This window comes from Acinonyx jubatus, chromosome B1, assembly GCF_027475565.1.
Source record: "Acinonyx jubatus isolate Ajub_Pintada_27869175 chromosome B1, VMU_Ajub_asm_v1.0, whole genome shotgun sequence".
Taxonomy (NCBI): Eukaryota; Metazoa; Chordata; class Mammalia; order Carnivora; family Felidae; genus Acinonyx; species Acinonyx jubatus.
This window is the reverse complement of record NC_069382.1, coordinates 188237744-188255504: the sequence shown is the minus strand read 5'-3', so window position 1 is coordinate 188255504 and position 17761 is coordinate 188237744. Positions and strand designations below refer to the sequence as shown.

The following is a 17761-nucleotide window of genomic DNA, read 5'->3' as shown; positions in this document are numbered from 1 at the left end:
CCCCGGCCGGCCCACCCACCGGGCCAAGAGGGACCGCGCGGCCGCCGAGCGCGAGCCGCGCCCGCTGCTGCCCCCTAGCACCTGACAGCCTGAGGGTGCGCAAGCCGCGCCCCGCCGCCCGCCGGCCTGTAGGTGCTGCGCCCCCGGGATGTGCAGGGCTCAAGGATGGAGAACAGGTGTGCGGGCGTGTGGGTGGCGCCCGCCCTCACGATGCTGAGTTCTGTGGGGGAGACAGGACAAACCACGTATATGTTTTAACCGTTAAATAAGAGTGAAGGCTCTGAAGCCCGATGCCTGGCCCCCTATTTAATAGCTGTGTAGCGCTAAGCAACTTGCTTAACCGCTCTGTGCCTCTCCTCTCGGTAAAATGGGAATACTAATAGTCTGTCCTCCTAGCGTTTTGGAAAGGATTTTAAAGGATAATACTAGAGTTCTGAGAGCAGTGCGTGGCTAGTAGTAGGAGCTCAATAAATGCCGACTGAGAATTATTATTGTTTTTGCCGCTACTTTTGTTACAATTCGCTGGACTTCTTAGAGATTGTGAATTTCAGTGCTCTTCCATTTTGGAGGTGGGGATATTTAAATATCTATTTGGGGCCGTATTTGAAAATTAAAAATTGCCAAAACGATACAAAAATTATAGCATACTATATTTTAAATGTCTAACACTTCACAAATTAATGCTTTTAAAACAAACCCAAAAAAACTACGAAAATTATTACAACAGTTCAAAAAAATATGAGTACATTTGACACAACAGGCCTTTGGTCTGGTAGAGACACAGCTGAAGATGTGAAGTCCTATAATACTGTCCTTGGACCTCTGTAACTCTATGTAAGCCCCCATTTGACGAGCATGTTGAAGGTCCACAATTAAGCGCCACCAAATGGTACTAACTGTCCCCACTGACAGAGCCTAGCATTTTCTTTCTTGTAAATTAGTGACTTCTGTCCATGGAATGTGCCCCTAATACAGAGCTTCTCAATCCCAGCACTATCAGTTTTGTGGGGGCAAAGGGGAGGGCTGTACTGTGCATTGCAGGATGTTTATAACATCTCTGGCCTCTACCTCCTAGATGCCAGTAGAGGCCTCCCGCCCCTCCAGTCATCACAATAAAAAGTATCTCCAAATCTTGCCACGTGTCCCCTGAGAGTGTTTCAGAAAAACCCAAGTTCGGCTGCCCTTCACTGGAAAAGAGAGAGTTTTGATTGGAAAAGAATATGAGTTTTATTCGGGAGGCTGGCCACCTGGGGAGAAGGTAGACTCCTGTCCAAAAACCAACTCCAGGGTTTTTGTCTGGCGCAAAGACTTTTGAGGAACTTTAGGGCAGTTACTCAGTAAAAGGGGAGCGCAGTGGTCTGTAACACTTCTTGATTGTGTGCAGACATTATCTCTGTTATCTCTTGGAGGTTGGTATTTGTTGGCGCCCCAGGAGAAAGGTTGTGCGAGAGGTTTTGGTTCTTCCTAGGAAACAATGCATGATCTGTAGATATACAGAGAAAAGTTTAGTTAACCAGTCACTCAGGCTAAAGGTGCTTGCTAAAACTTTAAAGACTACTAAGTTGGCTGGAGGGGCCAAGGCGGGGGCCTTAAAGGAGCAAAATCACCCTTTGTTGAGAACTAGTGCCCTAACACTATTGTAACCTTCTTGACAGCAGGATCCCACGTTGTACATCTTTGTGTCACCCTCCACCCATACACAGTGTGTTGTACACAAAAGACTCACAGATATTTGCTCAATATACTTTGCCAGATAAGGCACACAGAAATACTTTCATTTGGGGAACAGTGATGAAGGAACATAAGGGGCAAGCTGACAGGCCACTCACACAGCCTCCCCACTCCTAGATGGGATGTGTGATCTTCCTCGGGCACTCCTGGCTACCCAAGAACAAAGGAAAAGAGAAAAACAAATGGTTAACTGATAGAGATCATAGTCCTGCAGGACCTAAGTCTCCATCACCCCCGCATAGTGATTTGGGAAACAAAGGCAGAAGGAAATGGCAGATAGAACTAAATTTCCTTATAAACCTGCAGCCAGTTGACAAATACATGAGGCCTGCAGAGTAAAACTTTTCTCCAGGAACTCCCCACTGTGTTAATGGTAATTATTTGCTTAATGCTAAAACAACCTTAGCCTGACAATAGCTAGGCCACTATCCTGGGAGTCTTTTTTAGCATATGAAAATCTCACAGGAAACTTCCCCTGGACTTTACCTCCCCCAACTCCATAGTATATAATCTCTCCTCATGGTCCCAGGGCAGCTCTTCCTGCCCACGGGTCCTGTCCCCATGCTTTAATAAAATCACCTTTTTGCACCAAAGATGTCTTCAAGAATTATTTCTTGGTCATTGGCTCTGGACCCCACAAACCCCACTGTCACCCCAAAAAACCTCATCAACAGGATACAGTCCACAATGCAGTTTATTAAGAGAAGCTTCATTACCAGGAACAGAATTGCTGGAAGACTGGATGAGGAGGTTAACATTATTTATTTGGTGTCCTCTCTATATGCCACGATGTGCATGTACTATTTCATTTTGCTTTGTACAACAATCCCATGACAAATTAGAAAACCAAGCCATGAGAACCTCAAGCACTTGCCCAGAAGAATAAGAATTTGAGCCCAGGTCTTCAATAGAGTTCTACTTACTTAACCACACTTCCATTCAGCATGGCAAGAGCTTGCTAGGAATCGTTTGTTTCCTGTATTTTTCTAAAATAATTTTTCTAAAAATAATTCCTTAATCCCTAAAAACCCAAAAGTTGACAAAGGTCCATCATCTGAGGCTGAAATACAAGGCAAACGTGTTACACAGGTCCAAAGCATGCTTACCATTACAATAAGAATAAGTAATGTTGGTTATTAATGTGCCATATTATATTATTATATATTATATTTTATGATTATAATGTGTCATTTATTAATCAGCCTTTCATATGGATTTGTTACCAGAAAAGCATCTGCTATTTCAAGATTATGATGATGAACGGTTGTATTTCAAAGACCTGAACTCCAGCCCCAGTCCTGACATCCAGTTTTCTCATGAGAGAAATCGTTAGAATAGTACATCCTTTGACTACCACGAAGGGTTACTACCATCAAGGGATAACAAGCATATAATAAAAGCCCTTTGTATGCAGAGAGAGCTCTACACAAGCTTCAGAGACACTCTTCTTCATTTTCATTGTGGAGAAACCACAGAAGTGAACCCCACTTACAGGGTATAGGGAAGGAAACTGACGTTTCCATTCCCATGTCCTTCTGGCCCTTCCGCTGCTCTCCAGCTGAGGTTTTCAGAACTCCTGTTGGTTAACAATGCAAACTCCTGAACCCCCCTCCAGACTTCTGTGACCAAATAAAAAAAACGTTTGTGCCACTTCTGTCGAATTTGACTACCCAAAACTATTGATAGTTGCTGTTGCCACTCTCATGTGGCATAAAGTTGACATTCAGTAATAGACTAAAAATTGAAAGGGTGGGCCTACGCCGGCCGACTCCATCTTGTTCTGTGTCCTTCACCTTGACCACACCTCCCGACCCGGAGAGCCTGACTGGCCACGGTTAGTGTCTGTTTGTTCTGTCTTTTCTGTGTGAGCTCATTTCTGGAATTCTGGTAGTGCCCGACGCGGTCTAAGTGGACGCACTGGAGGACCACGGGCCGGGAGTTTCGGAAGACGTTCCGATTCTCCCTTCTGGAGGGACATGGCATCCCCTCATCTGTTTTGGAGGGACGTGGAATCCCCTCAAAGGTCTGAGACGAGGCGGGCCGCTCCCGCTGGTCGGCGTGAGGCCGTCGTCTAGCTTTCGGTTTTGGAGGGACGTGGAATCCTCTCATTGGTTTTGGAGGGACGTGGAATCCCCTCAAAGGTCTAAGCTAGCTTTCAGTTTTGCTTCCATGGAGTTGGAAGACTTTTCTAAGGGCCCTCTGTTTGTCTGTTTCTGTGTTTCTCTGTTTTTTTCTGAGGACTTACTGGAGGGATGTTATGGGACAGACTCAGACTACTCCCTACCCACCCTCTTGGCTTAAGCCCTTCCTAGCCCCGCTCCCTCCGGAGCCAAAACCCATTCTTGCTTTGCAGGGGACAAAGAAGAAGAAAAGTCTTACCCAGCCTTCAGCACCCCTCTACCTGTCCTACAGGGGGTACTGAAGAAGAATTAATTTTTCCTCCCCCGTATAACCCCTCTAGGATGCTGGAAGAACACCATCTTCCCTTCCCCCCCCCCCCCCCCCCCCCCCCCCGGGAGGCAGACACAGTTCCGAGAGCGGGAGGCGGAAACGCTCCAGGGGGAAGCCCGCCCTTTACCAGACAAAGGGCTCAGAGGGAGCAATCCGCCTCTGCCGCCGACTCCACTCTTCTGCCCCTGCGAGCCACCGGACCCCCAGATGCGGAGGGGAATCAGCCCCATCACTATTGGCCTTTCGCCACTAGTGACCTGTACAATTGGAAAGCTCAGAATCCTAAGTTTTCCGAGAAACCGGCAGGGCTTATTGATTTATTAGACTCTGTTCTTTTTACCCATCAGCCCACATGGGACAATTGCCAGCGCTTTTGCAGGTCCTGTTCACGACTGAAGAAAGAGAAAGAATCCTCAATGAGGCCCGAAAACTAGTTCCTGGCGCAGACGGGAATCCCACCACCAACCAGGCTCAGATAGATGCCTCCTTCCCCTTAACTCGGCCCCAGTGGGATTTCAACATGGCAGAAGGTAAGGAGAGGCTCCGGGTCTACCGCCAGACTCTAATGGGGGGTTCTCCGAATGGCTGCTAGAAAGCCAACCAATTTGGCCAAGGTAGGAAATGTACAACAGGGAAAAGATGAATCTCCGGCTGCCTTTTTAGAACGGATCATGGAGGCATTCCGTACCTATTCCCCCATGGATCCAGAGGCTCTGGAAAGCAAGGCAGCTGTTATCATGGCCTTTGTAAACCAATCGGCCATAGACATTAGGAGAAAATTACAGAAAATAGATAGACTAGGAGAAAAAAAGTCTGCAGGACTTACTGGTGGTAGCCGAAAAGGTATATAATAACCGGGAGCCTCCTGAGGACAAGCAGGCTCGCGCCATGGCGGCTGCCAGCAGTAAGCAGACTCGAGACCTGGCTGGAATACTACTAGCTACCACTGCTGACTTCCCCGAGGAACGAGACCGCCGTCTCCGGCAGCTGGCAGACGACCCAAGAAAAGGTAAAGGAACCACCAACGGGGGGAAGCAGAGGCCGCAGAAGGATCAGTGCGCATACTGCAAGGAGATAGGGCATTGGGCCCGAGACTGTCCAAAAAGGGCCGGCGGGAAGGGAAGCAAGACTGATGGAGTAAAAGTCCTAGAGCTAGATGAACTAAGTGATTAGGGGAGTCAGGGTTCGGACCCTCTCCCCGAACCCAGGGTAACTCTTAAAGCGGAGGGGACCCCTGTTGACTTCCTTGTCGACACCGGAGCACAACATTCAGTCCTCCGCACCCCACAAGGAAAACTAGCCAGCAAGAAGTCCTGGGTTTCAAGGGGCAACTGGTATGAGCCAGTATTCATGGACTACCCGAAGAACAGTAGATTTGGGGACGGGCCGGGTATCCCACTCCTTTATGGTAATACCAGAATGCCCCTACCCGCTGTTAGGACGGGATTTACTGACCAAGATTGGAGCTCAGATAACTTTCAAACAAGGGGGCCTCAGGTCACCGATGGCAAGGGCCACCCCATCCAGGTCCTGACCATGAAACTGGAGGATGAATACTGCCTCCACCAGGAGGCGCTCCCGAGAGAGGATAATATAGACAGATGGCTACAAGAATTCCCCTCAGTTTGGGCAGAGACGGGGGGGGGGGGGGGGGGAGATAGGACTAGCCGCTCACAGGACCCCGGTCCTGGTAAAGCTCAAGCCAGGAGAGAGTCCGGTGGGGATCAAACAATACCTCATGTCTCAGGAGGCCCGGAAGGGGATCCAGCCACACATCCGGAGACTACGAAGCCTAGGGGTACTAGTTCCTTGCCAGTCTCCCTGGAACACCCCCCTACTGCCGGTCAAAAAGCCTCAAACAAATGACTACCGACCAGTACAAGACCTCCGGGAAGTAAATAAGGGTCGCGGACATACACCCAGCTGTTCCCAACCCATATACTCTCTTGAGCTCCTTGGCGCCCTCCAGGGTCTGGTATACTGTACTAGATTTAAAGGACGCCTTCTTCAGTCTGCCGCTGGCACCCCAGAGCCAACCCTTGTTCGCCTTCGAGTGGCATGATCCGGAGGAGGGCTACAGTGGGCAACTCACCTGGACACGGCTGCCTCAGGGGTTCAAAAATTCACCCACCATCTTCGACGAGGCACTACACGAGGACCTGGGTGAGTACAGAAGGGAGCACCCTGGCCTCACCCTCCTACAGTACGTAGATGACATCCTGATTGCTGCCAACAAGGCCAAAGACTGTGAGCGAGGGACCCAGGACCTGCTGGCTACCCTGGGGGCCTTAGGGTACCCAGCATCCGCGAAGAAGGCTCAGATATGCAGGGAGAGGGTAAGTTACCTGGGACATATCCTAGAGGGCGGACAGCGGCGGTTATCAGATGCCAGACAAACTGACCCTAGGACAGGAGATCTGGATCACGACCCCACACGCCTTTGAAGGGGTCCTGAAACAGCCTCCCGATAGATGGATGAGCAACACACGTGTGACTCATTACCAGAGCCTCCTACTCAACCCTCCACGGGTGCGGTTCCACCCCAGTGCAGCCCTCAATCCTGCAACCCTGCTGCCCGACCCTGACCTAGGTGCTCCACTACATGACTGTGCGGGAATCCTGGAACAAGTACATGGATTCCGGACGGACCTGACCGACCGGCCCCTCCCCGATGCCGAGGCTACTTGGTTCACTGATGGCAGCAGCTTTTTGCGAGACGGACACAGGTATGCGGGTGCAGCGTAGTCACCGAAACGGACACCGTATGGGCGGAGGCTCTACCCTCCAGAACATCAGCCCAGCAAGCAGAGCTCGTCGCCCTTACCAAGGCGCTAATGTTGGGAGCTAGAAAATGGCTTAACAACTACCAGACTTGGGAGACCCAGTTTTATCAGACCAGCCCAAATACTCCCAGGAGGAGTTACAGCGGATCAAGAAACTCCCCATGGCCCAGGAGATAAAGGGATGGTGGTATACACCTAACAAGGAGCTCGTGCTGCCAGACCAGCTCGGAGTCTCAATATTAGAGCACATGCATCGGTCTACTCACATGGGGGGCCCGAAAATTAAAAGACTTAATCCGACATGCCGGAATCAAGATTCACCAACAGAACACCAAAATAGAGCAAGTTGTATCTGCCTGCAAGACCTGCCAACTCACCAACGCGAGAGCCACATCAAATAAAAAAGGAACCAGGCTCAGAGGCACCAGACCAGGAGCCCAATGGGAAGTCGACTTCACTGAAGTCAAACCAGGAAAGTATGGTTATAAATATCTTTCAGTATTTACAGACACCTTCTCTGGCTGGGTGGAGGCATACCCAACCAAGCATGAAACGGCTCAGACGGTGGCTAAGAAGCTACTAGAAGACATCTTACCCAGGTATGGTTTTCCTGCCATGGTAGGATCAGACAATGAACCAGCTTTTATCTCTCAGGTAACACAGGCAGTAGCCAAGGCGGTGGGGGCGAACTGGAAATTACATTGTGCTTATAGGCCCCAGAGCTCAGGACAGGTAGAAAGAATGAATAGAACCCTAAAAGAGACCCTTACCAAGTTAACCATGGAGACTGGCGGGGACTGGGTGACTCTCCTACCATACGTCCTTTACCAGGTTAGAAACACTCCTTACACTCTGGGTTTTACTCCCTACAAGATCATGTTTGGCAGGCCACCCCGTTATTCCCAAACTTCGGCCTGAACTTCTTGCTGAGTTTAAAGAGCAAGAACTTTTTCTTTCCTTGAGAGGGCTCCAGAGGGCGCACGAGGACATTTGGCCACGCCTCCGTGCCATCTACGAGGCTGGCCCGACCCCGACACCTCATCAGTACAGGCCGGGAGACTGGGTCTACGTCAAGAGGCACCACCGAGAGACCCTCGAGCCACGCTGGAAGGGACCCTACATCGTGGTGCTGACAACCCCCACCGCTCTCAAAGTAGATGGCATCGCAACCTGGGTCCATCACACCCACGTTCGGCCAGCGGACCCCTCCTCGATCCGGAAGGACTTTGTCACGCGATGAGCCGTCAATCGGGACCAACACAACCCACTCAAGCTCACCCACCTAATATTGGTAACTCTGTTTTGAGCATGTTGCTCATGCTGCCAGGAGTCCCCACGCCCCCCAAAACATCACCTGGCAGATCATAGACACCAGCTCGGGGACAATACTTAATCAGACCTCCCAGAGCCACCCCAGGGACACTTGCTTCCCAGAACTTTGCGTAAACCTCCAAACTCTGTTCCCCTTGTCACCATAAATGCAGCCGGTCCCATGATTGGGTCCGTAAGCTACATGACAAGGGGGGGAATGAAAGGGCGGGCCTACGCCGCGACTCCATCTTGTTCTGTGTCCTTCACCTTGACCACACCTCCTCCCCTTGAGTAACCCCCCCCCCACCTGCCTAACAGGACTCGGACCCTTCCCCAGCCAATCGGCTGAGGCTATAGCCATTACCTCACCAACTGCCCCTAGACCCCAATAAAACCTTTGTCCTTTTGAAACTCGCTCTCTCTCCCCGGTATCTCGGTATCTCACCGCTGTGGCGGTGCAGGTAGGGGACTGAACTCGAGCTAGCTCGAATAAAGGCTCTTTTGCTTTTGCATCGGACTCGGCTCCCTAGTGGTCTTTGGGGATCACGAATTCTGGGCATAACAAAAATCAAAACTGAAAAGCCACAGAATAAGATAGAAAGTAGGGAATATTTCATTACTAGTGGGTACAGATTAAAGGAAAAAACAAAAAAAACCAGATCTTTAGTATTAGAAGAAACAAAGCCCCCAGCAAGGTGATCATTTGCTAACACATTAGGAAAACGCTTCTCCACAAGGGTGGAGGTGGGGAGAGGACTGTGAGTGTTGGGGTCCAGGCTCCCCAGCAGCCACACACACACACTCCTGCAGTTATACCCATGGCAGATTCACCCCGTGATAAATCCAAGAATCATAAAGCCTTGTATACGCATTTCAGTTAAAAGCCTTGAGAACAGAGGTCATACCGTGGTATTAATAACAGTTCTGGAGATTCTGACAGCAGTGACATTTTAGAGAAAGAAATGCCCAGGCGAGCAGCAAAGAGATGGACGTTCGACACCATGCGTCGTTGGCAGTATTCAAGTGCTAATCGTTACATGTTTGTTTTCCTTCTACTGTATGCATTTTTTGAGAATAGTTAGTGTCTCTTTATAGTCAGACCTACCTAGTTTTGCCTGCTGATATTTTCCTGGCCGTTAAGAGGTCCGCACCAGGGTTATTTAAATACCTGAACTGGGGAACAATTAAACCTTCTGCTGAAACATTAGTCTAGTGGGAGATATAGGGTTACTCCCTTCAGTAACACACTCCTCTACACTCGAGAGTCTGGTGAAGGCGACCTCTGTAGAGACTTCCGGATGTGGTTGTAGTAAACATGGGCTGTGGAGGCAGGCACTGAGGGAGGACCAGGAGATGCGCTTGAAATTCTGAAATGATGTGTTTGGAAGAGCTGACGTTGGAGCAGGGGATTGCAGAGTGTCCAGAAAATGTCAGCGACCCCCGCCACTGCTTGGACACCTGTGGGCTGACCTGCGTCCCCTAGAATGCCTGGATGGTTCAAAAAGGCGTGGTATGGGCTGGCGTCTTTACTCAGCTTCTCCTCCTTTATCCTGATCATTGTGGCCCTGGCAGTGCCCCACTGGCTGAGTGGGAAAATTCTTTGTCAGACTGGAGTGGACCTGGTCAATGCCACGGATCCAGAGCTCATCAAGTTCATTGGGGATATTTACTACGGGCTCTTCCGAGGATGTAAAGTACGACAGTGCGGGCTCGGGGGCCGCCAGTCCCAATTCACGAGTGAGTATGTTGGGGGGCACGCAAGCTGCTTTAGAACACTTATTTTGTTTTACTTTGTAAGGGTGCCTATGTCTAACTGAAATTTGACTTCTGCCTCAACCTAAGGCATAATGACAAAGTCCACAGTAACCGAAGGGTTCCTGTTCAGCACCAAGAAGAGACCTTTTTTCTCTCTGCAGAGACTTATAGAAACATTAAAAATAGGGATTTCTATACTTCTGTAACTGACCTCTATTAGGAATAACTATTAACATATTGAGCACTTACATGTGTCAGCCATTCTGCTAAATGCTTTACATGGCTTCTCTCTTTTAAGCCTTATAACACATTTATAAAGAAGGAATTCTTAATGTTCCCGTTTTGCAGAGGACTACACTGGGACTTGGAGGGGTTATATAACTTGCCTGAGGTCCCTCAGCCAGGAAATAGCGGAGCCAGACTTCAGACCCTTGCCACATGACCTGGGTGTTCTCAGACAGCCCAGCACGCACGTTCCCACTTCTGTTTATATAAAAGCTCCTTTATCTGAGAACGGGCAAATGTCTGTGTGCCTGGGTTCTGGAATCAGACTATTGGGTTGAAAGCCCAAGTTGGGCACTCACTGGAGGGGAGACCTGGGGCAAGGCACTGGAGGCTCTCCGTGAACATGAGCAGGCACAGTCTTCTGCTGGCATCCAGTCTCACGTCACAGCTGCTCTGGATGTAAATAGAGCAGGAATCCAAGCCCAGCTTATGGAGGGTCTTCTGGGAATTGAAAAACAAAGCAAAAAAAGACAATATTCTGTAAGCCTTTAGAATCCATTAGATAGCTCACAAGAACAGTGTCCTACACAACAATAATTAATCAATATAATGCAATGCAAGGAGATAAGGAATTTTACTCATTTGATTTCAGTATTTCAGCATTGTAGTTTTTAGAATCCTGCCCAGGGTAAGTATCTTATTAAATGTGTAAAGACACAAAACTGAAGCCATTGATAAACACAATAATATGAATTGGCATTACTTATATACATGAAGGAAATACATATTTGTTATGGATATCCAGGAAAAAACAATCTCTGGGAATATTTCTATTTACCCAGCAATGGAATTGGACCACGGATATTGTAAAAATAGCTTTATTAAAAACATTACACAAAAAAACTGAAAACACATACACGTAGAGGAATAGGGGTGCCTGGGTGGCTCAGTTAAGCATCCAACTTTGGCTCAGGTCATGATCTCGTGGGTCTGTGAGTTCAAGCCCCATCTTGGGCTCTGTGCTGACAGCTTGGAGCCTGGAGCCTGCTTCAGATTCTGTGTCTCCCTCTCTGTCTTCCCCTCCCCTGCTCCCACTCTGTCTCTCTGTCTCTCTCTCAAAAATAAATAAACGTTAAGAAAAAAAAAAAAGGAGACGATGGCAACTATACACAGCAGGTGATTCTGAATTAGGTCCGTTTGCTGTTAAAGACATCAATTGGTGAGACAATTGGTAGAATTTGAATGGGGCATCAGGATTAAATGGCAGGCCTGTACCAGTGAACTCAGTGATTTTAGTGCTGTGATTCTGTAAGAGAATCTCTTCTTGAATGAAATAGACCCTAAAGTACTGAGGGATGCAGGGACAATTTACCTTTAAATGGTTCAGGAGAAAAAAAAATCCTTTGTACCATTCTTGCAATTTTCTGAAGTTTGAGATTCTTACAAAACCACACACACACACACACACACACGTTTTGAGGGAGAAATGGCACACTTTTTAATAGTTGTAGGTAGTTGAAATTAACAAATCTCACAAAAGAAGTTCCAAAGCTTGAATTAGGGAGGGACCATCAAAAGCAGCACAGTTCCAAAGACTTTAATGAGTAAGAGATTGCTTAGGGAATGTAGTAAAAATATATAATTATATATCGGATGTGCCATGTGACCATGGCAACTGCTTTCTTATCTGCTAGATAATTTATCTATTATGTTTATTATTTATTATCTGCCTCCACCCCTTTGGTATGTAATACCACAAGGGCAAAGATTGTGGTTTTTTCATCCATGATCCCAAGTTCCCAGAAGAGTGCCTCAAAACACTGGCACTCAAAAGCATTTGCTGAATGAATAACAATAAGTACTTTTAAATTCATTTGTACTAATGTTCACGTGCAAGACACCAAACTTGTGACCTGTGCTACACCAATCCTCCACAACCCTGCTAGTTAGAAGGAAACTAAGACTCAAAGGCTAAGCAACTTGCTGAAGGTCACAGAGCCCCGAATGCTGGAGCTGACCCCAACGCAGGTATGCCTGACCCCAAAGTTTCCTACTTTCCACCATATGCTGCTCCTTCTGGAATTTGTGACTGGCAACTTTCCCAAAGCAGGGCGTCACCCTAGCAGTCCTTACTGTACTCCTGGAATTCGGCAAAGGGTAACGGGGAGGTGGTGGAAGAATGGGGAGTTCTCTAAGGGTGGGAGGAGCCAGGGTGGACAGATCCCATTAGAAATGACTGAGTGGTTACCCCAACAAATAGTGGGTGTATTAGTTCCCTAGAGCTGCTATAACAAAGTACTATCACAAACTGGGTGACTTAAACAATAGAAATGTATTCCCATGGTTCTGGAGGCTGGAACTCAGAAATCAGCTTGTCAACAGAGCCGTGCTCCCTCTGAACCCTATAGGCAGACCCCTCCTTGCCTCTTCCAGCTCCTGGTAGCCCCGGGTATTCCTTGGCTTGCAGCATCCTCCCTGTGTCTCTTCACATGGTCTTCCCTTTGCATGTTTCTGTGTCCAAATTTCCCCTTTTGTAAGGACACCAGTCACATTGGATTAGGGCCCATCTTAACAACCTCCTCTTGATTAGCTCTGGAGAGACCCTATTTCCAAATAAGGTCATATTCTGGAGTTCTGGGGCTGAAGACTTCAACCCATCTTTTGGGGGAAGGGATGGCAGGAAGGGCACAATTCAACCCATCACAGAGGGTTTGAGGTGGCAGACGGTGGGCCTGGCATAATTTAGGAATCCCTGAAGCACAAACACTGTTTCTGGAGAAGCAGCTAGAGCAGAGACCAGCTTTGCGGGAGATGGGGACCCAAGGAGAACAGACAGACTGAGCCCTTCCACGGCAGCACCAAGTAAACCCCTGCCATCCCAGCTCACAGAAACGTAAGCTACCCAAGCAGATGAGCACATTCTGTTTGCCCTCTGGAGAAACTCAGTAAATGCTCCTTTCCTCCTCCTCTTCCTTCCCAGGTGGATAGGAGACAGGCCCCAGGGTTCATCTCTGAAACAGCAGAACTGTGTGAGGATCATAAAGGACATTTTAATGTCACCTCTGAGTAGGACAATATTCAAGAAAGTTTTGTTCCCAGCTGCCGTGGGGGTGTCCCAGGGGAGGATATAAAACTTCCATTCCCAGCACTTGAATGTGACTCCCCTGGAGCTGGGGCGGCCTCCTCCTGTGTGGGCTGGCCTTGCACCTGCCGCTGGTCAGGGACAGACTTTGCACTGATCACAAAGTGTTCTCTCAGGAAGGGCTGAAAGTTAAAAAAGAAAAGGAAAGAAAAAAAAACCCTAAGGGACACTAAGAAGGGAGAGAAGCAAAGGTTAAAGAGAAGCCTTGCCAAGAAAAATCCCTTGGAAAGAAGCTCTGGGTAAAGTTTCTGATGTTGGCAAGATAACCGCATGGAGATAACTACAAATGCAAATACGGAACTGGAAAGAAAGTTAGATTGGAACTAGGATGTAAATGTGCAGTGTCTAGAAACTTCTCAGTGGAAAGGACTTTAAAGGGAGAAGGACAATTCTAGTTCTCAAGCTTGGAAGACACCAACCTCTTGTGAATATAGGGAGTCTGGTGAGCCAGCAAAGGACCAGAGGGGAAAGGGGCTGGGGGTGGGTGAGTGGAACCAGGAAAGCTTTGAGTCCTGGTTCCCAAGGGGGGACAAGGAGGGGCAGGTCATGACATCAAATGATGAAGCAGTGAGTTCGAGCTCACAAAGTGGACCCCAATTTAACCAGCAGGTGCTCAGTGGAAACCCTGCAGTAGCTTCAGAGGAAGGGGTATGCCCGGGCACTCTAACTTCTGTCACTTTTCATTCTTCATGTGTAACTACTGAAAACAGCGATCTAAACTGCATATGTCATATAGTATCTAGGTCTATAATCCTATATAGAATTCAGACTCACCTTGCCCAAAAAGAAGGGACCTAAGGTTCAAGCATGTGGGGAAACAGGTTTAATAAAATTCACCTTGTATCCTTGTCACAAGCACTGAATGAGATAACCATGTAAAGGGTTCAGCTCTTTACATGACTGTGTCCAGTAAACGTTGATTACCCTCAAGTTCATACACAGCTTTTGCTACCCCACTGGACTGATGAGAAAACTGAGGCTCTGAGGGCTTTCCCCAAGTCAGAGAGTAACAGTAATAACAGCCACAGCCACAGCCGCCATTTTGAGAGCTCACTCTTTCCCAGTCAGTATCTATCATATCGTATCATTTCATCTCCACAGCCACTGTGTGGTGGCCAATAGAGAGAAATCAGATACAAATTAATATCTGACTAAATTATCCTGCCACATTAATATGGGAAATTAATATTCTGATAGAATATTATTCATCACAGCATATATTCTGTGCAATATGAGAATTAGTGTCCATCATACGTGGGAAAAATGCCCACCTTGCTGTGGGATCCAAGATAATGCTCCTGGCTTCCTATTAGTGCTTATTAAGTGCTATTATTATTCCTATGCACTCCAGTCAATCCACTCAACGACCTGGTAAGATGGGTAGGGGAGTGGCTTAGAGGATCCTATTTTATACTTGTGGCAAATGAGCAAAACTGGCATTTGAACCCAGATCTTTGGGTGCCAAGTCTAGGCTTCCCTCTGGGACGCCCTTCTATACTCTTCACAGATGTACCTGAAATCTCTTCTACCGCTCTGATTTAATGAAGGCAACTCTCTGACCCAGGTTAAAGCTTTTCAATTGGCCCTCCCTGGCTGACTGTCTCGCCAACCACCTTTGCTAAAGAGGCACCGTGTGGGGCTTATGTACGTCAGCTTACCCCGATCCCGGGGCTTTGAGCTGGCAGTGCCAGCTGGGGCACATTTTGATTCTGCATCCAGTGCAAGGAAGAGAGGACTGTTAGTCAACTGACAAGTGGCCAGTCGGGCTCCGTGAATTGTCTCCGGAACTCTCCTGCTTTTTGAAAACCCAGTACATGTTGCCTGGCCCTCACTCCCCTCTATTACAGCCTCAGTGGTAAGCAAGCCTGGACTTTATGAGCTCCAACCGAGCTCTGACATGGAAATACTGTCTGTGTCTTTTCTCCCCAGTCTTCCCACACCTGGTGAAGGAACTCAATGCAGGCCTCCACGTGACCATTCTGCTGCTCCTCTTCTTGGCCTTGGCCCTGGCTCTGGTCAGCATGGGATTTGCCATTCTCAACATGATCCAGGTTCCATACAGGGCAGTCAACGGCCCCGGGGGCATCTGCCTATGGAACGTCCTTGCAGGTAAGGAAGGCCCCCAGGGAGAGAAATTCAAGGCCACTGCCACCACCAGGTGGTGGTACTTGAATTCCAAGTAGATGGGTGGAGGCATGAAGGAATTAAAATGCCTGCCTCAGCCTTTGCTTCCCTGGTCTATGACCTTTCATTCATGGGCACGAATGTCCTCTTTCCTGAAAGTTGAAGGATCTCTGTAACAGTAAAGAGCCGAATTGGTGGCACACATGAGTGGCTGAGGACTTAAAGCAAAAAAGAGAGGTTGGGGTAAGAAGAGAAAAGAGAAGACAGAGAGGTGGGGGTGGAAGGTGGAAGGGAGGGCATTGTGGGAGGAGGTGGGGCTACCGCCGCAAGAGTGGGAGGGGCCCTTCTAAATGACAGCAGAGGAGGCACCTGGGATTTTACAGGCCTCTTTTCATTTAAACCCCACAGCTTCCTTACGAGGCAGAATTATTACACCCATGTTTACAGGTCTTCACCTTGGGGTTGAGTCCGAGCCCCACGTTGGGGGCATAGAGTTTACTTAAGAAAAAAACAAAATCCTAAGAATTTTTTCAACCCAAAGCAAGCTTGTCACCTGTGCCACAGAAATGCCACCTCACTTACCACCATCACAGGTGTATGAGGGTGACGTGTTGGCTTTCAGGCGGAGTCGTGGCCTTGGCCATCGCCAGCTTCATGGCCTCCGTGAAGTTTCACGACCTGACCGAGCGCATTGCCAACTTCCAGGAGAAGCTCTTCCGCTTCGTGGTGGTGGAAGAACAGTACGAAGAGTCCTTCTGGATCTGTGTGGCCAGTGCCTCGGCCCATGCAGCAAATTTGGTAGTGGTGGCGATCAGTCAAATTCCGCTCCCCGAGATTAAGACCAAAATCGAAGAGGCCACGGTCACGGCTGAGGATATCCTGTACTGATCGCCCTCTCCTGCTCACACCCAAGCCTGAGTCAGTTCTGCAGTGCGAACGGGGACCTCATTTTTTGTGCTGGCTTTGCAGTCCAGAACACCTGTGCTCCTAAGAAGAAGGAAATGGAAGGAGAAAGAACGGTGCCTGGACCAGAACAGAAAGGTTTCCCCAACCCCTGGCATCCCTGCCTTTCCCTCTCACTGACCTTGGAGTTAGAGACTCTGCTTCTTGCCAGCTGTGTGGACACGGACGACTCACTTAATGTCTGCTTCTCAGTTTCCGCCTCTGTAAAGTGGGGGTGGTAAGGACCTCACAAGGTTGTAATGAGGTTTAAAGGGGCAGTAATGTTGCCAACCTGTGAATCAATATATGTATCTACAATCAGAGCACTCTACAAACACAAGGTACTGAACATTCCACTAAATGCCTGCAGACCCCTCTATTCCACACAATGTTACGGGGGATGTAAACAGGCATATGGTAATATCCCTGTCTGTCCGCCAGAAACATCTAAACTTTCCACAGGACGCAGGAATCAGATGGCAACAATAACACTCAGAATGAAAGTAACTTACCTTTTTTTACCAGTTACTACACACTGGACACTGTCCTAAGAGTTCTACATATATTAGGTCCTCACTACAATTTCAGATCATTGGTACTACTTTATTTCCATTTCATAGATGAAGAAACTAAAGCACACAGACATTGAGTAACTTGCTGACGTCAAGAATTCAGTTGAAGAAGTCTGCAACCAGAGTTTATACTTGTAACCACTTTGCTAATCTGTTGTTTGAGGTTCAAGCAATTGGAATGCAATGTGATAAACACTGTGACGGTAAATGCATAAAAGACTGAGGAAGGGATTAACTCTTCCAGATGCGATGTGGTATTAAAGAAAGTATCACAGAGTTGACATATGATCTGAACTTTGAAAGATGAGTAGACTTTTTCCAGTGGTGAAGGAAGCAGGTCTGGAGAAGGGCATTTCAGGATGAGTCAGTAACGAGGGGGAGGCACAAGCTATGAAATTACAAAGAGGGCTTGGAAGCATGTGACTATGCAACGGTATCAGAATGTTGTTCTAACTCACCAGTTAGATCAACTCTGCTGCTTTGTGTTGGGTTTCCCTTAAGTGGTCCTGTGGTGGTTAATTACATGTGCCAACTTGGCTAGGCCACCATACCCAGATATTTGGTCAAATGCTATTCTAGATGTTTTTGTGAAGGTATTTTTTGAATGAGATTAACATTTCAGTCAGTAGACTTTGAGTAGAAGAGGTTGCCCTCCATCATGTGGGTGGGCCTCATCCAATCAGTTGAAAGCTTTAGGAAAGACTGATCTCCCTCAACGGACTGGG

General features: G+C 48.1%; 1 protein-coding gene across 1 annotated transcript; it reads left to right on the top strand.

Annotated features, from left to right (window-relative positions):
- Nucleotides 1-9356: 9356 nt before the first annotated feature.
- CLRN2 (clarin 2) lies at nt 9357-17324 on the top strand. The gene is made up of 3 exons (XM_015082038.3): nt 9357-10013; nt 15328-15507; nt 16145-17324. Exons 1-3 carry the CDS (start codon nt 9761-9763, stop codon nt 16408-16410), a joined length of 699 nt encoding a protein of 232 aa, XP_014937524.2. The 5' UTR covers nt 9357-9760; the 3' UTR covers nt 16411-17324.
- The last annotated feature ends 437 nt before the right edge of the window (nt 17325-17761 follow it).